This window comes from Ascochyta rabiei, chromosome 10 (genome assembly GCF_004011695.2).
Source record: "Ascochyta rabiei chromosome 10, complete sequence".
NCBI lineage: Eukaryota > Fungi > Ascomycota > Dothideomycetes > Pleosporales > Didymellaceae > Ascochyta > Ascochyta rabiei.
Window position 1 is genome coordinate 555,431 of NC_082414.1, and position 22,270 is coordinate 577,700.

The 22,270-nt window shown below is 51.3% G+C and overlaps 7 protein-coding genes across 7 annotated transcripts, besides 27 other annotated features; 5 read left to right on the top strand and 2 right to left on the bottom strand.

The window, feature by feature from the left end:
- Positions 1–525: 525 nt before the first annotated feature.
- EKO05_0006297 (uncharacterized protein) lies at positions 526–1,820 on the top strand (the record flags this gene model as incomplete). Its single annotated transcript, XM_038940542.1, has 3 exons — positions 526–1,143; positions 1,194–1,292; positions 1,347–1,820. 3 exons carry the CDS (start codon positions 526–528, stop codon positions 1,818–1,820), a joined length of 1,191 nt encoding a protein of 396 aa, XP_038797800.1.
- A 666-nt stretch (positions 1,821–2,486) lies between these two features.
- EKO05_0006298 (Glutathione transferase) lies at positions 2,487–3,179 on the top strand (the record flags this gene model as incomplete). The annotated part of the gene is made up of 1 exon (XM_038946073.1): positions 2,487–3,179. One exon carries the CDS (start codon positions 2,487–2,489, stop codon positions 3,177–3,179), a length of 693 nt encoding a protein of 230 aa, XP_038797801.1.
- A 34-nt stretch (positions 3,180–3,213) lies between these two features.
- EKO05_0006299 (uncharacterized protein) lies at positions 3,214–4,845 on the bottom strand (the record flags this gene model as incomplete). The annotated part of the gene is made up of 1 exon (XM_038946074.1): positions 3,214–4,845. One exon carries the CDS (start codon positions 4,843–4,845, stop codon positions 3,214–3,216), a length of 1,632 nt encoding a protein of 543 aa, XP_038797802.1.
- A 3,835-nt stretch (positions 4,846–8,680) lies between these two features.
- On the top strand, positions 8,681–10,843 carry EKO05_0006300 (uncharacterized protein; the record flags this gene model as incomplete). Its single annotated transcript, XM_059636767.1, has 3 exons — positions 8,681–8,758; positions 8,813–9,573; positions 9,634–10,843. 3 exons carry the CDS (start codon positions 8,681–8,683, stop codon positions 10,841–10,843), a joined length of 2,049 nt encoding a protein of 682 aa, XP_059492750.1.
- A 1,301-nt stretch (positions 10,844–12,144) lies between these two features.
- On the bottom strand, positions 12,145–14,669 carry EKO05_0006301 (uncharacterized protein; the record flags this gene model as incomplete). Its single annotated transcript, XM_038940553.2, has 4 exons — positions 12,145–12,171; positions 12,228–13,901; positions 14,151–14,323; positions 14,381–14,669. 4 exons carry the CDS (start codon positions 14,667–14,669, stop codon positions 12,145–12,147), a joined length of 2,163 nt encoding a protein of 720 aa, XP_038797804.2.
- Positions 13,561–13,646: a tandem repeat.
- A 194-nt stretch (positions 14,670–14,863) lies between the features above and the next one.
- Positions 14,864–14,909: a tandem repeat.
- EKO05_0006302 (uncharacterized protein) lies at positions 14,902–16,156 on the top strand (the record flags this gene model as incomplete). The annotated part of the gene is made up of 2 exons (XM_038940357.1): positions 14,902–15,314; positions 15,454–16,156. 2 exons carry the CDS (start codon positions 14,902–14,904, stop codon positions 16,154–16,156), a joined length of 1,116 nt encoding a protein of 371 aa, XP_038797805.1.
- Positions 15,345–15,394: a tandem repeat.
- A 788-nt stretch (positions 16,157–16,944) lies between the features above and the next one.
- EKO05_0006303 (uncharacterized protein) lies at positions 16,945–17,773 on the top strand (the record flags this gene model as incomplete). The annotated part of the gene is made up of 3 exons (XM_038940604.1): positions 16,945–17,247; positions 17,338–17,483; positions 17,578–17,773. 3 exons carry the CDS (start codon positions 16,945–16,947, stop codon positions 17,771–17,773), a joined length of 645 nt encoding a protein of 214 aa, XP_038797806.1.
- Positions 17,122–17,157: a tandem repeat.
- A 569-nt stretch (positions 17,774–18,342) lies between the features above and the next one.
- Positions 18,343–19,003: a dispersed repeat.
- A 140-nt stretch (positions 19,004–19,143) lies between these two features.
- Positions 19,144–19,309: a dispersed repeat.
- Positions 19,310–19,370: a dispersed repeat.
- Positions 19,361–19,364: a direct repeat.
- Positions 19,365–19,518: a long terminal repeat.
- Positions 19,365–20,541: a mobile genetic element.
- Positions 19,373–19,423: a mobile genetic element.
- Positions 19,418–19,454: a tandem repeat.
- Positions 19,424–19,454: a tandem repeat.
- Positions 19,563–19,630: a mobile genetic element.
- Positions 20,042–20,397: a dispersed repeat.
- Positions 20,390–20,541: a long terminal repeat.
- Positions 20,399–20,449: a mobile genetic element.
- Positions 20,447–20,480: a tandem repeat.
- Positions 20,450–20,480: a tandem repeat.
- Positions 20,541–20,546: a direct repeat.
- Positions 20,542–20,545: a direct repeat.
- Positions 20,547–20,746: a long terminal repeat.
- Positions 20,547–22,270: part of a mobile genetic element that runs on past the window's edge.
- Positions 20,547–22,270: part of a mobile genetic element that runs on past the window's edge.
- Positions 21,213–21,280: a tandem repeat.
- Positions 21,634–21,705: a tandem repeat.
- Positions 22,176–22,205: a tandem repeat.

Below are 22,270 nucleotides of genomic sequence, written 5' to 3' on the forward strand. Positions count from 1 at the left end.
CGCTGGACGCTGAAATCGAGGCCCGGCTTGATAGATCATTCGGAATCCTTGGTGAACCATTCGCCCTTTAGTTTGTGCGGCATTCCGAGTGTGCACACTGTCTGTGAAGGAGAAAGCACTAACGCCAACCTCGGCATCTTATTAGCTCGAACCTCAGCTTCACAAGCTCTCTCAACACCCTTACAAGCAATGATGACATCAACAATGTGAGTTAGATCTGAGCGTTTCGGTTGTGTCAAAGTCCAGGCGCTTTTAATTCGTCGGCTCGGTGTGCAGCGGTGGTTAGGGAAGCAGCTTCCCCGCAAGACACAACGCCTTTTCCGATGGAGCTGGACCCTGGCACTGACCGCTCCCCACCTTTGCGGGGGGATCGACTGCAGCTACTCTTCTAGAATAAGCCGCCTACCTCGGCGCACCCCAAACTGTCACACGCTTTCGATAAGTCGCGGCTCTCTGTGTTCCGTTCATAGCGTGGCTTCACCCACTGTTGCTAGGCTACGACCGACACCTCACTGAAAACAAGCCATGTCCCTCGGAAAATCGATTCGAGGCAACACACCCAGCATGACGTTGACAACGATCTCTGGACTCACCAAGCTCGCCAGTGAACCTCTGCTTACTGGCGGGCTCCTGTACCTCCTCACTCGCGGCCCACCGCACCTGCGCGCTCGCCTGCTTGCGCCATTTCAATCTACACTCCCCTTATTCACAAACACGCCGAAAGGCGTCGCCAGAGTAGCGACCCTCATAACGCTTCTCAAGATCCTAACCACGGCCGGTGTGCTACGTCGCATAAATCAAGCACTCAACCGCCTGGCATGGAACAACTGGTGCCTGGGCCGCAGTGGCGCAGAATGGACGTTTGGCCCTGCGAAGCAAGAAGTCGTACTCATTACAGGCGGGAGCAGTGGGTTTGGGTACGAGATGGTTCGATCGTTTTCGAAACATGCCCGCGTTATTGCCATCGACGTATCTTCCTTTCCAGCGGAGTTGGATGCCCTGTCTGATGTGCACTTTTACCAGTGCGACATTACAGATACGTCTGCACTTGAGGCGCTGTGCGGGCAGATCAGGAGAGAACATGGGACTGTCAGCGTGCTGATCAACAACGCCGGTATTGGAATCGGCAAGACGTTGCTTGAGGTGAGCAGTCTGGTCACCGCAGTCGAGAGATGCTGCTAACAAGGACACAGACTAGCAACGCGGAGAGCCAGAAGCTGTTGCAAGTCAATCTCTTCTCGCACATGGTACTGATCCGCGAGTTTCTACCTGCCATGCTTGCGCAGAAGAAGGTACGCGCTCCTTTTCTTCTAGTGCTTCCTGAACATCAAACTTACCACTCTCAGGGCCACATCGTGAGCATCGCATCGATGGCATCGTTTGTCGCTGCCCCCGGCCTGATAGACTACTGCATCAGCAAGATCGGTGCGCTCTACCTCACCGAAGGCATCCGCGCAGAATGCCTCGCCCATTACTCCGGCGGCGAAGGCATATGCACGACTTCCATCCACCCTTCGTGGCACCAGACCGGCATTCTCAAGAACGGAGGTGATCAGCTAAAAAATCAAGGTATTGTGCCTGATCCGCCGAGCAGGGTGAGCGATGTGGTGGTTGAGCAGGTGTTGAAGGGACGGAGTGGCCGGCTCTGTGTCCCCAAGAGCCAAGAGCGATACATGGGTGTCAGGAACTGGCCGCGCTGGGCGCAGGATCTTGCGTTTGGACTGGCATCCAAGAAGAAAGCGAACTCGGCAGAAAGCGCGACGACAGCACTGAAGGGTGTTGGTGCTGATGTGTCGGCGTGGAAGCAAGAGCGGGAGTAGGCGTAGGCGTGCGTATAGAACCAAGTGCACGCCCATAGTATGGGACCCTGCAACCAAATCAACGGAACTCACTAGCCCGAGCAAATCTACCCCTGTGATTCAATTCAGTTCAATCGATCTCACCAGCACACTCCAGGTTGAACGCCTAGCAAGGCAAGACACTAAACACAGCACCGCGCCGGACCAACTGCGGCCCAACAACCGGCGTGTGGATCTCCCGGTGGATTTCAATGTCAGCAGCTTTGTCAGCCGCACCACCACTGCATCGCCACGACATGATTTGTGCTGCACAGACAAGCCGTTCGTGCATACAACAGTGGTTCGATCCGTGCTGTGAGGCTGCGGGGTGCAAGACTTGTGGGGCGTAGGGTACGTTATGGTTGGTTGAGGCGAAACTGCAAATACGAGAGGGGGTTAGGCTGGATACTACGTTTGTCCAGATTTGGTGGGCAATTGGTAAGATGGATATACGGTGTAGGTTGGAAGGTGGATGAGAAGCGGAGATATGGATCGAGCGACGTCCGTGTCGACGTCACCGTCAGCATGGTGAGGAGTATAAATTGAAGCATCGTCGCCACTTGCATAACAGCCAGCAAACCGCAAACCTGCAAGTCAGAACCCGAGACCAGAACATTCCGTTTAGCACAAACATCGTGTCCACACAACATGTCTTCTGACCAGTCCCTCAAGCCCATCACCATCTACGGCAAGCATGGTCCCAACCCGCCCAAAGTGCGCATGCTGTGCGATGAACTCAACATCCCGTACACGCTCATCGACACGCCATTCCCGGACCTCAAGAAGCCCGATTTCCTAGCCGTCAACCCCAACGGCCGCATGCCCGCCATCCACGACCCCAACACGGACCTCACGCTGTGGGAATCAGGCGCCATCCTCGAGTACCTAGTGGAGAAGTACGATACCGAGCACGCGGTGAGCTTCGCCCCGGGGTCCAACGACGCCCAGCTGGCCCGCCAGTGGCTCTTCTTCCAGGTCTCGGGCCAAGGACCCTACTACGGCCAGGCCGTGTGGTTTACAAAGTACCACCCGGAGCAGCTCGCGTCGGCGCAGGACCGGTACTACCGCGAGATTGAGCGCGTGACGTCGGTGCTGGACGGGCATCTTGCCAAGCAGGATAAAGGGAGCGATGGTCCGTGGCTGGTCGGTGGCAAGTTCTCGTACGCCGATTTGGCGTTTGTGCCGTGGCAGTATTTCATCGATCTTGGGCTGAAGGGCAAGCTTGATCTCAGCCCGTACAAGGAGGTGGCAGGGTGGTTGGAGAGGCTGGTGGCGAGGAAGGCGATTAAGAAGGCGATTGACGAGTTTCCTTCTGTGACCGCGAACACCAAAGAGTCTTGATGTGGTGATAGATATGCGATTTAATTGACTATCTTCATGCTTCCCATTTGATGGATCTCAGCTTGAGTTTCATTCCGTTGACCGGTTTACTTGTGATTGTGCCGCCGACAATAATTCGCTCGTTCGGATCAGCCATCTCCATCTCAAAGTGGCCAACGAAGGCGGCCAGCAACGCCCTCAACTCAGCCCTCGCGAATCGCTCACCAATGCAGCTACGTGGCCCGTGAAGAAACGTCAAAAAGGCAAAGTTGCTGTCTGCACCACCGTTCATTGTCGCCCGGCCAGTCGCCTTGTCGATCCAGCGTTCAGGCACAAAGTCCTCGGCATCCTCGCCCCACAGGGCTGGATTGCGATTAACGGCCCAGGGCACCACGAACACAATGGTACCCTTTGGGATGAAAACGCCGGTCACGGTGGTGTCGCGAACGGAAAGACGTGCGGTGAGCGGTATAGTGGGGTATAGGCGGAGGACCTCGTTGCACACGCCATTGAGATAGGGCATGCTTTCCAGAAGCTCAGCAACATCGAAATTGGGATCAGAGAGAGCCTGCGGGTCCGGGATGTACTCATGGATCTCGTAACGTAGGCGATCCTGGATATCTGGGTGCTTGGAGAGTAGGTGTGATGCCCAGGTAAGAGCGGAAGAAGTGGTTTCGTGACCGGCCGCCATGAAAGTGAGGAGTTGATCCACGAGGTTCTCATCCGAGAAATTGTTACTCCGTATCATGATAGACAGAATGTCTCTACTCTCGCGGCTCTCATGCTTCATCTTCGCCTTTCGGTCCACCACAAAGTCCGTGCATATTCTCTTAAGGTTACCAGTCGTGATCTTGACTCTTTCGTTCAATTTCCACGGCAACATGGCGATTAGCCGCGGCGGGAAGATGAGATGACACGCAAAATATATCCCCTTCTCCACGGTAGGCTCCAATATCTCCTCGTAGTTCTTGACGAGCTCGTCTTCGCTGCTGCGCAACGATGCGATGTCGCGTCCAAGGCCGGCGAGCCCGATAATATCGAGCGTAACTTGAGTCGAGTAGTGTCCAATCTCGAGTATCTTGGAAGCATCTTCTGCCAACGAAGTCTTAACGGCGTCGCAGAACTCCATCGACTTCGACCAAAACACCGGATACAGCTCCTTGATATGTCGAAAATGAAACGCAGGCATGATCTGCTTGCGATGGTGTTTGTGCTCGCCGCCCTCGCTCATGAGGAGGCCATCGCCAAGGAATTTTCGTAAAAAAGCACGCGTCCATGGTGGCTTCTCAAAATCGTAGCTTTTGTTCACGAGAATATCTGACAGAGCTGCAGGGCTGCTCACGATAAGCCTGTCGGTGTGGAAGAAGCCCAGGGTTCGGATGATGCCATCGTTAGGTGCCGCTTTCATGATGTTGAGATGCGCTTGCCCGGTAGGACGCTGAAACATGACGATCCCATGTCCGACGAGTGGCTTGAAGCCACTTGCTTGGGGTAGGTGACGAAGTGGACTTAGAAGGAAAGGGTAGAGTATAAGCTTGTAGATGGCGAAAAGCAGAAAGTTGATCATCAGCAAGGCAAAGAAGAGCGATGTAAGGGTACTCTTCGCGGAGATACTGGGAAAGAGGTAGAAAACTAAGACGGACTCTGGCAGCGCTGCCAGAACTACGTTCGCAGGCGCAATCTCCATATTGATGAGTCCAGTGCACGGCAAACATCGCTGTTATAAGCCTACAGGTGATTTCAAGATCCCCGTATCTGCGTATGTTTCAAAGATTTCAAGTATAGTTCTTTCTGTCAGCTTATGACGTCGATCGTAAACACAGCCTCGGCTGGATGAAGGTCTGACGGTTAGTGTCACGGATCCTACTTTCCCGACTGGTCTAATGAAGCAGTCACTGCGAGTATCCCAAAAGAACATGCGCCGGTGGCTTCTCCTAGTCCCACGACACGAGTGTCTGGGGTAAAAAATTGGGTTTTATTGCGGTTCATGGCCTTGTCAGAACGCAAGTGCGAGTGAAGGCAAGCGGCAGTGCTGACCGGTCTAAGCTCCTTTTGGTAAGGAACCGAGGCCCGGACAACGCACATGTCAGATTCTCTTTCTCCTTCATAACCTTCAGGCTAGACGACTTTCTAGGCAGACATCTATCGACAGCCTGTGAAGTTTTGCTGTCAACGAAGAGCGTGTGCGCTGTGGTTTCGCAAGCCTCACTTGTTCTGGCTCATCTTGCGATAAGCATTAGGCAGCAGCAAAAGCAGACGCCTTCCCTCATCTGGCAACCCCTAAGGGCAATCCTACTACTTACATTTGCGGTCGAACCCTCTTGGGCAAAACGTTCATCACGATATCCTTGATCCAAAGGGAGGCAAGTGGCAACATATCCACTTTACTCCAACGCTCATTGTCACGCCGTGTCCAACACTGGGATACTGCGCTTGAATGCCGTACTCTTTGAAAGTAGTTGGCGACAGTCAGAACCATTAGACTTATTTTGCTTTGGTTCTATGTCTTAAAGACTACGAGTACCAGTACAGCATCTTCTAGCGCTTGATTTGTAACAAGGCATATAGTCGAAAGTAGTCTGATATCAATAAGATAGGAAAGCAAAAGTATCATACTTCCATACATTTATTCCGATATGTTCAGCAAGTCGACCCCAAACTATCTCCAAGTCGCAGCCAAGAGAAAACCGTACCCAGGAGGAGATTGTATGTAAGGCAGTTTGATCGGTATGCGGCGTCTACTGACCGTGTTTCTTTGGTCGGGATCGGGACGCGGGACGCGGGAGACGGCAACCAAGTAGCCGGCGCTTCGCATGTGGGGACGATATGTAGATGGCCTAAGCCAAAAAAAAAGGGCTAAAAATGTTAGGGTTTATCCTCTTGCAGTTTAGCTTGGTGTTGCGCAATGCATTGCCGCACGCCGCTTCTTTCAATGCGACGTGCTTCCTTACCGCGAAGATGCACTGTGCGGACCTACAGCATGCACGGAACGGTCGGTGCTGCATGCAATGGGATGGATGGGAGGGCGCCAAGAAAAACCATGCAGGAATGTAAGTTTAGGCACCTCGCTCAAAGCCGTGTGGGCACAATGCCAAGCGATCGTGCGAAACGTGCGAAACTAGGAAATGCACAAAATATGAGCTTCTAGATGCATACGCGCATGGCCGCTTCTCTCTATGGCTGGAAGATCTGCCGAGCGTTTAAGCATTGGGTAGCACGTACACAGGTTTCGTATCCTGGTGGTGGACTCCACTGTTCTCGAGAGCTGTCATGACCGTGTAACGCGATATCTGCTGGCACGATGCTAGGTTTATGCTACGCCTTGGTAGCCGCTGTGTCTGGTGCTGAGTAGGTGCTGGAAAGAAAAGTGTGATTTGTGGACAGGTCGAGTGTTCAAAGTAAGTACTGCGGTTCCGCTTTCGTCGTCGGCGCTATGTTCTTCTTCGAGACGATGCTGCGATCAGGGCACATCGGTGCTTGGATCGATATACGAACGAAGATCTTGATTAAGATCGGACAAGTTGGTTCGGTTCCCGCTTGGTGATTCGATGGAAGCCATTGCCTCACCATCGAGCACGCGTTCCATGATAAAGCCGTCGGAATGGTTGCGAATTACCATCCGGCACAACCTGTGCACAGCAGAGGTTGCGTGGCTCCTGGATCTACAAACCGTTTGGGCAGTTAGCCCGCCGATGAACCATGAATCGAGGTGCGCATGGCCCCACTCCGTGAATGTCATGTTGTGTTCGGCTTGCCTGGGCGAGGCGTGCGGAAGCGGTTTCCCGAGCCTATTGTTTGAATAACACAAGGGTACGCAAAGGCACGGCAGGCTCTGTGAGCTTGTAGACCCATGGTGTGCATTTGCATGTCGATAGGCTCAAGGCCTAGATGCAACGCACCGCCTTCGGGGTCTTAACCACCGCAGAGACGTTTGATACCCGGAGATGCATGAAATGCAGTGGAACCGAGATGATTGCCAGTCAGTCTACGATTCTCTGGTGGATGGAACTTCACGCCACTGGACAGACACAGCGGGGGCGAATGCTGTTTGTGCTGATGGCTCTCCCGGAAGGAATTCCTCCAATCATGCACGAGAAACTTGTGCGGGAATCCTCATCAGCCTTGCTTGCGACATGGGAAAAACGCTCTTCGGGCGGCTGGCGAATGAAAGGGCTCCAGGAAGCAACGCCACAACGCGTATCCAGCGACAATGTGTCCGTATGTTCGCCACTCAAGCCAGTTTGACAGCTCATTTCTTCCCCTTCGCCTTCGTGGTACCTGTTACTGAAAAGATCTGACAGGTCGTCGGACAATGGAGTCCTGTAGAAGGCAGTTGTGCAGATGGAGCGATTTCACTAAAGTGGAAAAGTGTCAGTGCCTTGCTGCCTCCGGGTATGCGGAATTTCGAGGGCCCAAACCGATGCAGGTTGCGTACAGTGGACTTTTGTTGATTGGTTGTCGGGCAAAATCTCCGGACGCGCCAAGGCCTAATCCACTGTGTAATGCTAGCCTTCCCCGAAAAGACAATTGGGACTAGTGAACACGTCTGCTCTACATCATCACAATGTCGCAGTCTTTATCGAAGAAATCAGCGGTGGGCGAAGCAGTTGTGTCGGTTCGTCAGGATGGCTTCGATGGATGCCAGCCTTGACAGCTACAGTGCAGCACAAGACGTAATCCGAGGGCCTTTGGCGAGGTTGAAAGACAATGGATCTCTTGAAGTGAGCGAGCAAGTATACAAACGCAGGGGCCCCTGTACCGTGCGGCCCGAGGCTGGCTGCTCATTGGTGCGGCGAGAACATCCCACCGTCTTGAAAGCCATTTGATTATATCAGCATGTGTCCGAGGGGGGTCTGTATTCGCTGAAGAAGCTGAGCCATGGTGTCTTCCGAACCTCGAAGCCGTTAAAACTGGAGCCGCACGCATAGCCAGAGGAACGTCAGCAGTGCGGCTAGGCTGATCTCTCCATCCCATCGCCACCGTCATTACTGGTGCTCTGAGGCCTTATCATCTCGTGGATGAGCAGTTGCTCGTGAGAGCACCCACAGTCTCGACCGGCAGCGTTCACATGTAGACCATGTCTTCAGCTCTGGCATATGCAGCGAGATTGGGGACGACGCCGCTAATGGGGCAGCGTAAAATTGCAATCCCCCGGTTACAGAGGGCCGGTCAGCAACAGTCGGCCAAGGACAGACGCCGCGTTCCGCGCGCATGCACAGCTGTACGTTGCAAACTCCTAGAAGAAGAGAAAAATGTCGGCAACATCATACCCACAATCGCCATATTCGAGGTGTTGTCGCAACCATCCGATAGGTCGTGGCTAATGACGCCCCCATGTCTAGTGTCGGGCTCACAAGATCAAGTGCACCGGTGAAAGGCCGCACTGCAAGCACTGCGCGACAACGAGTCGAGAATGTGTCTACATTTTGCCTCGCAAAGACAGGTTGAAAATGTGAGGCCAAATCTGGTCGTGTGCTCTGTCCCATACTGATCGATTCAGTGTTACAGAACGATGCCAGCAGATGGCCATTCTTCTGAAGGACCTGAGATCGTGCGCAAACGCAGACGACGATGCCAGGATTGTGGAGCTCTTGGATGCTGTGAGCGAGACGACGATTGCTTAGTGACAGCTCTCATCGCTAACGTTGTTGCAGGTCGACGAGGAGATATCAGAGTTCCGGCATACAAGAGCACCGTCAATAGCGGACATGGACGCCAGCGGTTCCCAAGAAGGCTGCGAACTGGGTGCTTGGGACCAGCAGGATGAGCTCGACATGGAATCGTTGGACCTTCTTGACGAAGATTTGCATATCAACGATCGGACGCGTGCAACAGGCTTTGTGGGGAGAAACTCCGAGGTCCAATGGCTGCGAGCTGTCACATTGGCGCAGTCAGAGCGGACAGACGAAGAAGCCAGTGGAGCCTTTTGGCGAAAAGTATCGCACGCACCGGGCATTGGCAGCGAACAAATCAGTTCGTACAGCTTCTGGACCGATGGCGAAAGTGTGGAAACCAATTTCTTTGTTGATCCGTATGAACTACCGCCCCTCGAGGTCGCGGAAAGGCTTTTAGGTTGCTACATGAGCAAAGTACACGACTCGTTCCCGATATTGATGCGTAAAACTTTTGAGGATCAGTTCCGCAAGTACTTCACGGCACGCCAAAACGGGAACGCCCCACGCCTCAGCCCGAAGTGGCAGGCAATCCTCAATATTGTGTTCGCCATTGGTGCCAAATACTCGCACTTATCGAAGGCTAGTTGGCGAGCGGATGAACGCGATCACATCATCTATCAAGCAAGAGCCAGAGCTTTCGGCTTGAAAGAAGGTACACTCACAAACCATTCGGACGTTCCTCAAATACAGAGCCTCGGGCTTCTTGCATTCTATTGGTTGTGTGTGGGACAGGTCAGCCGGTAAGTGAGCCCTTGTCTGGAAGCCAGGATCCCAAGTGAAGAGTATTGATCGTACAGCAGTGCCTGGGTGATCATCGGGGCAGCCCTCCGATTTGCGTATACGCTTGGTTTCCATGTCCGCAATGAGGATCCATCGGCCACAGCATGGAAACGAGAGACGCTCATTCGTACATGGTGGAGTCTCTACTCGCTCGAACGAACTCTCAGCATCGTGACTGGTCGTCCGAGCATGATTGTAGACTCATGTTGCTCTGTGCCGCTCCCGATTCCAGTGACAGAAGAGCAAATCTCGGATGAACTAGAAGCTGTGTACCGGCCACGCAAGGGGAGTTTGAGTTTGACGTCCATGAGCCAAGGCTGGTCGAGCGGTATGGTTGATCCGCCCGGTACACCGGTAGGACTGGGTACTATGGAGGCGAACTCAGGGTCGTACTTCAGGGCCGAAGCCCAGTTGTCGATCATCACTCAGACCATACTCAAATCGCTTTATTCGGCATCCGCCATGACGAGATCTTTGAGAGAACACCAGCAAGAGATGAACCAGCTGGGTCAGCGCCTCGATCGTTGGGTGCTATCACTCCCTAAGGAGTTCAACTTTCAAGATCCCGTCAACAAGACCAGGGAGGCGTTTGCGCGGGAACGCATGCTTCTTGGTTTTCAGCTTTGCGGCGCGAGAATACTGGTGGGACGACCGTGCCTTGTTACACGAAAGCCAGCCTCGAGAGAATCCAACGAGGCAAGTTTTGGGAGGCGGATGAGCAGCAGCTGTATCGAAGCAGCGAAAACGGTCGTGGACTTTCTCCCGGATGAGCCAAACGCTCAATTCATATACGACCAGGGTCCTTGGTGGTGTATCGTTCACCATCTTATGCAAGCCGTCTCTGTGTTCCTGCTAGGCCTGTCAGATATTCCGTCTACGTCGCAGGACAGCGAATCGCTGATGCTTTATACGAAGAAGGTCGTTTGGTGGTTGCAAAGCATGCACGATCCTGTGGCTGAGCGAGCCTACCATGTTGCCACGAGCTCTTTTGAAACGGTGTCGAGACGATACGGCATTGGTGCATCTGGTCTGTGGAGGATGGACTCGACACAAGGAAGTGTGGTAGAATCGGCCCTTGATTCCATGATGGCAGGTCATCCGGCGCAATTCGTTCCGCAGAGCACTCCCGTGGCAAGCTATGCAGCGTACAGCACCGCACCGATGAGTGCAACGTTTGCGGCGTATAGCGGGGCGTCTGTGTTCAGCGACAACAACTACATGGCCAAATGACGGAGCATTGGCGTACTGGGAGAAGTCTTCTTTGTAATGCTTGTTAAGCCTTGTCGTCCCGAAACCTTGGCGGTGTCGTTCATTGCAGTGATTGTGCTTGTTGGTGGAGACTTCCTGTGTAATACATCGTAGTCGTAGTATGGGTAGAGTCTGGGTCTGCGGCGGTAGGCAGATTCTCGACGTCATGGGCGGTTTGGAAGGGCAGGAGTCGCAAAATGTGCGCATCAACAACACGACGCTTCGTCCTGTTTGTATAGTACACTTGGCTCCACGAGGGGTTGAGGCATGCGTCACACTTAAAACATCTCGGATCCGAGCGGTCATGGTAGTGAGCCAGGTCTTGCGACGAGCGGCGCACCGATTGCCAATCAGTGGGCAGCCAGACCCAGTTGCAGGATACTGAGCAGGGTAGAGTACATAAAGGTGGGTCTTCTTCTGGCGGTAGGTATCCCGGCTGAACTCCGCGGTGCTGACCATGAGTCGGGAGTCGGGACAGAGGTCCGCTTCGAACCAAAGCCCGGTCAAGATGACATCAATCTGAGCATACATCGTAAGATCACCGCGCTCTTAACATAATTAGTGTAAGATCTTGTAGCGGGGTCGATGAGAAGAGATTAAGACATTGAGGAAGTAAGGGTAAGACTGCACCCATATTGCTTGCCGCACCTTGAAAAAACTACCGCGTGTACAAATCTTTCTATCGTAGTAATAGCGTGTATCCTGGTGTTGCATAATGGTCATCTCATTGCGATCTCAGCTATTGCCACTCCCTCAGGATCTTGCAATGTATGCTAACCTTGCTTATCGCTGACCGTGCAGAAGCGAGTGGTTTGATGGCGGCGTCGAGACACCGTTTCGGACTGAGCGCAAATGTTTGAGCGATTTTTATGTCAATGTTGACTGAGATGGAGTGCACTCTGCACCGCTTGATAGAACCTAGAGATATGTATTGATAGTCGTTGCACCTACGCACAGGTCTTGCCTGTCCTGCATCTCTATTCAATATCAACACGCATGGAGGTGATACAGGGCGTACTCAGCAGCTACATGAAGCTTTTCTCACCCTGGAGATCAGTGCGGCCTCGCTTCTGCAATCGTTCTTGTCCACACCTCAATCGACGATCTCCGACGGAGCGTATGGCATCCTTCTGTCACTTTGCCTCCCACGTGTCTGATGACGGGGACGTGTCCTTTTCTTGGACCTCTCTCGGCGACGGGAGCGTGGCCTTCTCTTGGACCTCTCTCGGTGACGCGTCATCAGGCCATCGTGCTCTGTTAGACACAAGATGCAAGTCCTGGTACTACCGAGGGATAGGAATAATCGCAATCTGCACAGATGCCATTAAGTCGTGATGGTGGGACATGGTGGCCTGGGGGTACTTACCTGGTTGCCAAGGGCGATCGAGATCCTCGAACTGTCGTGGTCCCAACCGAGGTTGAACTCGCCATCCACACTCGAATTCCACTTGTTACTGGGATATTGCTTTGCGCGCCAACAAGCTACTGGTACCTCGCGTTTCTCCACATCCCACACCGTAACGGCGTCTGGTCCAGCGGCCGCTAGCAGCGATCCGTCTGGCGAGAAGGCAACCTTGAAGGCTTGGCTGTCGTCGGTGGTGGACAGTCTGCGAACGCAAGTAAACGGCTCATTGGCGTCCCATATGCGAGCGTGTCCTGACAACGAGCAGGTCACGAGAAGTGTAGAGGGTAGAGAAGCCCCGTTGGTAAGGGTGCTGTTTGCGGTGGGAGGGCGGAAGTCGAGATCGTTGGGGTATCGGTCGGGATACTCGTGGACTTGTAGGTTGATTGAATCGTTGGGGTGGAGGATGCCAAGGTAGTATTGTTGTTCGCGCATGCCAAGCGCTGCGATGATGCCGGACGAAGTGTCGTACTTGATGGTCTCCCACGTGATTTGCGTGTCCAGTGTTCGTTGGGTGGTCAAGGATTCGTCGTCGACGTCGTAGATCTTGAAAAGCTCCGTACCGCAGACGACGAAAGCGGAGTCGCTGATCCAGTAAGCGTCGTATATCTGCGTGGCGGTGAAGTCTGTCCATGCGGGTATCGAGTCGCTATCGTTCTTCCATATCTTGATGGAACCCTTCTCGCCATCTGTCGATATGGACAGCAGCAGCTCCTTGCCAGGATTCCATCGGAGGGTTGTGACGAGCCCAGCGGTGGAAGATATGGTTTGCGAGGTATCTTGGTCGATTTTGATTAGCTTGTCCATTGTCATCTTCTCGCCCACTTCGTTGACACACTGCTCTCGGGCAGAGACTGTGATCTCGCCTTCAGATTGCCAACAGAGTGCTGTGATGTCGAAGCCGTGGACGGCCAAGGGCAGGTCTGCGGTGATGATGGAGTTGTCGGCTTCCTGACTTGCTGTTTTGGGGATGTTGTGGATTTGCAGAATGGATTTGCCGGCTGCAAGGAGAAGCGGGGCGTCTTGGGGCCCCCAGGACGTGTGCTCGACGATTTTCTGGAAATCTTTGGGCGCGGGTAAAAATGTGGTTGCTGCGGTGAGGTCTGTGACGTCGTCGGTCTGTATTAATGCATCGGCGCCAATGCGCAATGTGGAGATGGGTATGTCGGTGACGGAGGGAGACTCTGCTTCTGAGGGGGCAGGCTCCGAGTCTGCTCGCACGCTGTTGACGCTGTTTGTGGGTTGGGCGGCGCCGTTCTGGTCAATGTCCATGGCGTCTCCGTTGGCTAGAGGCTCGGAGCGTTCGGCGCGTTCAGTGTGTTCAGTGTGTTCAGTGCGTTCAGAGCGTTCAGAGCGTTCAGCGCGGTCAGCGCGGTCAGAGCGATCCACCCGATCAGCGCGGTCAGCACGTTCAGCACGTTCAGCACGTTCAAGGCGCGGCTCGGCAGGGGCGCCGTTCGACTTGGGTTGCTTCTTCCTCTTGACGCCCTTTTTGGACGGCGGCTCTGGCACGACACCATTTGAAGCCGCGGCGGCCAGCTCGTGTGCGGGGATGCCCTTGTCGAGGGTCAGGAGGACGCCGTTGCGCGCAGAGTAGGGACGGCCATGGTCGGTGCCGAAGTTGTATTCTGTGCCCGTCTGCGACAGTCCGAGTCAGCGTTTTCAGTGGAGAAGGCGTGTGTAGGTTGGGGGAGAGGGAGTGTGCTGGTTGATGAGGAAAGTGTGCAAGTCGGTGGAGAGGGAGTGTAGGCCAGTGGAGAGGGAGTGTAGGCCAGTGGAGAGGGAGTGTAGGCCAGTGGAGAGGGAGTGTAGGCCAGTGGAGAGGGAGTGTAGGCCAGTGGAAGTGGAGTGTACAAGTCGGTGGAGATGAGGCAGGCTCGCACATACATGAGAGGCTTCTGCGCGCAGCAAGTCAAACTCGATGCCGTCCTGGAGGATGCGAACGAGCGTGTGCGACGAGACGTTCTTGGCGAAGGGGAGGGTGTCGGGGTCGCGCAGCCAGCATCGCGACAGCTGCAGCGCTGCATTGCCGAAGCCTGCTTCCTGGAGGTAGCGCCAGACTGTGCGTGTGTCAGCGCGCGAGCAGGAAGAAAGGGCGCGTAACGGTAGAGGCGCACCGAGGTAGTTAACGACGTTGCTGCTGAGGGCCATGGCGCATTCTGGGCCGCAGCATGCGCGCAGGGTATCTTGGCTGGCAGCGTGGGCGCGTCCTTGGCCGCGGTCTGGCCGTGTGTGTGCTGTCTCGAGCGGGCTGGAGGCAGTCGAGGTGTGTGCGTGGTGGGCAGTCGAGGTATGTGCGTGGTGGGCAGTCGAGGTGTGTGCGTGGTGGACAGTCGAGGTGTGATGCGTGCGGTCGTGCGGGCGTGCGGTCGTGAGGTGCCGTGCGTGTCGAGCTGCATGAGGCATCGAGGCCTGCCATTCGTCACTGTCACTATGACCGATCGCCGCACAGCCACGCGCCCCAGCCACAGCTGTCAAGCCACACCCACCGAGCTCCAGCCATCGACATCGAACCCTGGTCTGAGCGTCACCGATTGTCACCGACTGTCACCGACCTCGATTACTGACCTTCATCCTCACTCTTGGCTGGCTGACCGCCAACTGCACGGCACGGCGCGAGACGTCACGCACGCCCGCCATGGCCCGCTTCTACCTGCCGCCCATGACCCGCGCCCTGCTCGCGGCCACCGTCTTCTTCACCCTGCTCAACTTCACCCTGCTCAACTCCGCCCTGCACCCCCGGTCCAACTGGGTCGAAAGGGTCGCGAATCCTCTAATCGGAGTCGGCAATGGCATCCCCTACCTCACCATCATCCCCGGCAAGTCCATCGTCTACCCCTGGGTCTTCGCCCTGGCCACTGTCGTCGAGCAGAATCTCGCCGGCCTCATCATCAACGGTGCCACCCTCTTCTACGGCGGTCGATATCTCGAGCGTGCCTGGGGCGAGAAGGAGTTTGCCAAGTTCATCCTGTTCGTCGCCATGGTGCCCAATATCCTGAGCTTCTTGCTCTACCTGGCCGCCTATGTCATCACATCCAGCACGGTGCCGCTGTACGTGCAGACACGATCCCTCCCCTCTTGTCCTTTCCTTTCCTTTCCTTTCCTTTCCTTTCCTTTCCTTTCCTTTCCTTGTACTGCAGTGCGCTGACTAACGAAATCACGCATGCACTGCCTGACTGACTCCACCCAGCCACACCACCATCTCTGGCGGCATCGCCATCCAGGCCGGCTTCCTCGTCTCCTTCAAGCAGCTTGTCCCCGAACACACCGTCGCCATCGCCAAAGGCCTGCTCCGCATGCGCGTCAAGCACTTTCCCGCCATCTTCCTGCTTGCCAACACCCTCTCTGGCATCGTCCTCGGCACAGAGACAGCCATGTTCCTCGCTTACTTTGGCTTCATGACCGCCTGGATTTACCTGCGCTTCTACCGCGCCAGCCCGTCTCTCTCGTCTGCTGCCACTGGCGACGGCTCTGTCATCAAGGGCGACGCCTCCGATACATTCGCCTTTGCCCACTTCTTCCCAGAGCCCATCCAGACACCCATGAGCCACTTCGCAGACGGTATCTACAATGTTCTGCTCTCGCTGGGCGTCTGCACCCCCTTCTCCACCGAGGACATCGATGCTGGCAACCATCAGGCAAGCGCCCGTGCGGAAGGGGATCTGCCAAGCATCATGAACCCCAACAGCAGAGGCGGAAGAGGAGGCGCAACCCGTGCAGAGGCCGAGAGGCGGCGGGCACTGGCCTTGAAGGCGCTGGACAAACGGCTGCACGCCGCCGCAGCTCGTACGGCAGCGCCCGCTACCCAGTCTCCTTCAGACGCCTCGAACGTCTTGGGCGAGACAAGTTACGAACCCGAACGACCAGATGCGCCCACCACGTCTGCTTCGTAATGACAAAGCGACGGGAGCCCCGTCGAGGAGGAGACACTGCACCTCGGAATTAGCGACTGTTTGTTTGCTTGCGTCATGGATACGCGAAAAATACCCTCGCGTCTGTATCTATGTTGTACCCACTACTGTGCTCTATAGGACATGACACCCAGCAAGGGACGCGATCATCCCCCACACAACTGTTGTGACGCATGCAAGACCGTTCTGTGTACCACTGACAACAACACGACGGCTCTAACAGCTTTGCACATGTTGCAGTCCTGTTCTCGACTTGCGATACGCTTGCATGGCGGCGGCACAGACGTTCCAGCAACATGTCACAGCGCCTCGTGCGCCGCCTCACAGCTCTTACACATTAGCCACCGGAGCACCAAGCTGCACCGCTATCAGTGTTTCAGTATAATTATCCGCTGCGGCACCTGATGTACCTGCGCTCAGCCTGCTGGCAGAAAGGTCTGGTGCTGCAGGTGGCAGTGGACTTTGTGTGACCTACCACAATGCCTGTGTGGGGCCGCCATAGTACCACATCCAAGGGTCACTCTACGCCTGCCATCACAGCAACGCCAAAGTCGTCTTCGAACACAGCAACGACGTCTGATCACCTTGCTTTACGGCTTGGCTCGCAGACCGTGACAAGAAAATGTATAAAGTGAAGGAGGAGGAACGCATTCCTGCCAGCCAGCAGCCTCCAGCCTCATCTCGTCGATTTAAACCCGCCTTCACATCACCACCAGATAATCTTACTCAGACACTTCTTTCTCATCACCCCTTATCCATCCAAACCCACCATGTACTCACTCACCCTCGCACTCTTCTCCATCTCCGCTTCGTTCTTTCTCACCGCCACCCTCGCACTCCCACAGGCTTCCTGTTTTGCAGGCGTGTGCTACCCCTACGTCCGCTACGGGCATCCCAACTACGATGAGTGGGCCCAGCACGAAGTCGACAAGTGGAGGGAGGCCGAGAGGACCAGGAACAATCGGAACAAGAACAAGGACAAGCATCTGCATGATCGCGCCGAACCAGCGCCACCCGTTGACGTCTCAGGGGTGGTGACGTCCGACGACAAAACTGACGACGAGCTCGCTGGTGTACGTACCTTGCCTTCTTGGACCTTTCATCTTCCCATTCTAGTCCCTCTGGAATGACACATAAATCTAAATACTGACCGCATACTACAGGTCTATATCTGCGAAGACAACGCGTGGGGCGGGGCCTGCACACACACGTACTCGCGACTCGGCAGCGACCCGCTAGATTGCACCATCATCGACGGGCGCGCCTCGTCCATCGGTCCAGACCCAGGGTACCACTGCATCTTCTACACGTTAGTAATCCTTTCTCTTCATCTTCCCTGATCTTAGCCATGTACCTTGCGAAACGCAGTCGCTTCGAAAAGCACACGCACTAACATGACAAAGAAACTCATTCTGCGCCACCCTCACAACAGACAGATCCGAAACCCTCACCCTCTCCTACCCAGGAAGCGACAATTTGGGCTTCACCGAGCAGGGAGATTTCAACGATCGCGTACTGAGTTATTCGTGCTTCAAATCGGACTTCAGCCTCGATCCTGTCGAGGGTGTCAAGGACGTGGACAAGGCGAAGATGGAGTGAGAATTCGAAGACACGAAGGACCATGGTGAGGAGATGAGGCCGTGCTGCTTACACGAGATGAGATGAGTCTCGGGAAGTTCAGAGGCGAGTAGGCATAATGTGTTTGAAAGGCGAGTGTCTATATGGGTTTACTTGTAGGTAGCTTTGTGATAGTAGTGATTAGCGGTTTCTTTGCCTCAGGTCTGGTCCGCGAATCTTGTTAGGAGCTGCTTTCCTGCCTCGGTGATATGGGTAGATATACTTTCGCTTTAGTTCGTCTGCAACATTCCGCGAAAATATTAATTTTTTTGCTTCACGGCCATGACTAAAGGCTCCTGCGCGCCCTTTCTGTTCTCTCCATCTCCTATTCCCTGTCCCATGTTTTCCAATCATTTGCTCAGCACGTTCTTGAGCTATAGATTTTGTTACCTTTAACGCCACTATGACAAAGACGTTTTAAACGGAACTTGCTTAATCAACGCCAGGTAGGACGAAGCTCTACTGAGCGTCTAGGGAAAACTAGTAACTATTATCAGTGCAACTAAGATTTAGTCGAGTAAGTAGAACCGGCTCTTTTTTCTTCCTCACCCTTGTTATAAGTCTTAACGTACTCCACGGTCGAGCGGATCACACGATCGAGCGGATCACTCAAAACCCCACCAAAATTGTCCAAAACTACAACCCTTTATTTCAACAACCACGCAATAAAATCTTCTTAAAATCTCAGAATAGTATTGCATAGTTATTGGTAAGTACATATCTAGATTTCGGCTTTATAGCTATAATAGTTATAGAAATAGCCTGCAAATAGTGCTAAACACCCCTGTAAAACAGTAATCGCTTAATAACGTCTGTGTTATAGATTCTAGCACTCTAAGACTTTTAAATACTCTTATTTATATTAGTGCAGCCCTGTCCTGAAAATTTTAGAAGATTTTATTGCGTGGTTGTTAAGATAAAGGGTTGTGGTTTTAGGCAATTTTGGTAGGGTTTTAAGTGATCCGCTCGATCGTGTGATCCGCTCGACCGTAGAGTACGTTAGCATTTCTTTTAATAACTAGTAGTTTGTGTTAAGAAAGTAGGGTCTAGAGAATAGTACAGCTGCTTATATAGGTTGCTAACAGGTTAGTATTAGTAGAAATAAATTACACACCTTAGGCATTACAACGTTAACAACAATAGAGGATTTTAAGCTGCTAGTAGGTAGACCTTACGCTTACTGTTACTATTAAGAACATACTTAAATAAATTAAATAGAGTAACTTAAAAGCTACTATAGACTTAGATAACCTAGTAATTGTAAAGAAGTACCTAATCTATTAATAACCTGCATGAAAAAAAATCGCTTTAGAAAGCTATAAGAAAAATCTAGTTACAATTAATTTACCTACTATTAGAACTTCTACTAAGGTTAGATATTTACCTGCTAGTATGTGTTATAGCCTACTAGCAGGTTCTATTAACCTTAGTAGAACCTTTTTTTACTTCTTATCTTTACTTTTACTTATAGAGTAAAAGGTCTTACTACTATAAGTAGACCTCTATCTCTACTCTCTTTATTAGGACTTCTGCTAAGGTAAGATAGTAACCTACTAGTATGTGTTACAACCTACTAGTACTGTTCCAGTATAGGTATCGAAGCATCTCGTTTAGCAGGCACATTAGGAAAGAGAGAGAGAGAGAGAGAGAAAGAGAGAGGAGAATAGGTAGATAGGTTAATAGTAAGGTGTCTGTCTATTAGATGGATAGATGCCCCTCTTATACCTGGCATCTAAGGGATTACCGAGGTTAACCCCCCTGTTTACCAGTATTACCGAGGTAGTTACTCTGTGCACCGGCACAAACCTCCCCTACCTTAACAGCATAGTCCTATTATGCTACAATAGCTGTTACTAATACTAATCTAGATAAGATAGCTACTTAACAATAGAGAGAGGTAGTGCTAAGGTGCGACCTACGAATAGCTACTAACAATAGATAGAGGCAGTTCCTCCTGTCTAATTAGATGCTACTAGGTGTTACCTAGCAGGTGCTAATTAGCTAGCATGTAGTATACCTTAGGATCTAACAGATCTACTAGATCTGCTAGATGTGCTAGATCTAAGTGCTAACAGATACACTAGATATGCTAGATCTAAGTACTAATAGATACACTAGATATGCTAGATCTAAGTACTAACAGATACACTAGATATGCTAGATCTAAGTACTACTAGGTCTACTAGATGTGCTAAGGGATGTGCTAAGGGGTGCTAAGAGGCGTGCTAAGAGGCGTGCTAAGAGGCGTGCTGATAAGTCTAATAATAACGTCCTAGTCTAGAATTAACAGGATAATTCCTAGGCCGTGCCCTAGCCTTTAGAGTGGCAGATTTTTAGATAATAACGTCCTAGTCCAGAATTAACAGGATAATTCCTAGGCCGTGCCCTAGCCTTTAGAGTAGCAGATTTTTAGATAATAACGTCCTAGTCCAGAATTAACAGGATAATTCCTAGGCCGTGCCCCAGCCTTTAGAGTGGCAGATATTCAGATAATAACGTCCTAGTCTAGAGTTAACAGGATAATTCCTAAACTATACCCTAGCCTTTAGAGTAGCAGAATTCTAATATTGCCTACTATACTATACCCCCTAGTTAGGTTATTATTTTGTTCTAGTATAGGTATTAAAGCATCTTGTTTAGCAGGCACATTAGAAAAGAGAGAGAGAGAGAGAGAGAAAGAGAGAGGAGAATAGGTATATAGGTTAATAGTAAGGTGTCTGTCTATTAGATAGATGGATACCCCTCTTATACCTAGTGTAAAGAGTATACAAGGCGATTATAAGGGAGAATAGGGTTAAAGAGGATAGTAGGTGTATTAAGGTACGTAGGATGTAGTAATAAGACTAAATACTAGAGTATTAGTAATAACCTCTAACACCTTTATATAGTCTAGGCTAGCTAGCCCTATAGTAGCTCGCTAAGACTAGCAGAGGTACCTCTAGGCCTAGCGCCTAATAATACCTCCCTTCTCTAGATTGTTTAGCTTAAACAATAGTATAATTAGCAATACTGTATTATTTTAGCCTAGCTTTAGACGTGTTTACTCTGTCTGCCCTGTTATAGCTAATTCTAACTAGGTTTAGGCGTTTTAGACGCCTTATAAGGCTAGATAGGGCTTAATACTAATTCTGCCTTTACCTAGTAAAAGTTAAACAGAAATCCTCTCTTACCTCTTACTTTACCTTTAGAGTCTAGGCAGCTGCCTGCGCAGGCTAAAGCTCTAACTAGGTAGCTAGCAGCATATAAGCTATCTATACCCCTAGTTTTATTAGTTACTACTACATCCTACTTTATTTTAGTAAGTACTAATCTATTCTGTCTAGCACTTTTATAAGGATAGCTAAGGGATTTTCTAGGTCTTTCTAGCATGTTCTAACACGTTTTAGCAGATAGCACTACATAACACGCCTTAGTAACCTTTCTAGACTACTTCTAACTGCTACTGCCTACTACTAGCTATTACTAACTATTACTAACTACTATTTACTATAGCTGTTATGTTAATGCCTACTTACTATAAGATTAATATTACTAAAAATAGTAGGACTGCTAAGCAGTGCTGTATGCTATATCTCTACTACATTACTAATAGTAATGTCTATAGGGACTATTATTTCTCTACTAACCTAGCTTTACAGGGTAGCCTGCGCTATAGGGAAGCCTAGGCCTACTACTATAGAGAGTGTTACAATAGTAATAAGAATTACCTATTAGTACGTGTTTTATCTCCTTTTAGCTTATTTTAGCATCTTTTAACACATTTAGGGCCCTAATAAGTACGCTAACAGCTATTTAAGGCTTTCTAGCAACATAGCACGCCTTTACTCTAGTTATTACCTAGTTACTACTACTTATACTGCTATTATTAATATAGCTAGCATTAAGACTACCCCTATAATATCTGCTACTACTACGCCTATGTCTATTAACAAGAAGACCGCAATAGGCAAGTCTATTGTTAACTAGGCTAGCTTGTTACTAGATATAATTTAAGAGTATGTTCTAATATATTTTAGCTTATTATAGCATAATCTAACCTTTATAGAAACTATTTACTATAGAAAGAGCTACTTATACTCTATAATAGCAACACTTACATAAATAAGTTAACCTTATCTAGTATCTATATTAAGAAGTAAGATTAATCTAAGGCTAGCGCTGTTAAGGCTAAGATAAAGTAAAAGAAGATATTAGAGGAGAGTAGTAGTAAGTCTAATCTAGATGCGCCTATTACCCCCTGTAAGAAGGTATTATAGCACGTTTTAACCTATCTTAGTAATATCTAACTTCTTTTAGTTAAAGTACCAGATTACTAGCACTAAAAAGACGCTTAGTTAACTCTAAGAGGAGTAGGAGGAGTAAGAGGCTGCTAAGCAGGCTGCCGCTAATACTGCTGCTACTACTACTACTGCTAAGAAGCCTTATAGTAGTTATAAGGCTGCTACTTATACCTATAGTAGTAGTTATAGTTAGTAGATG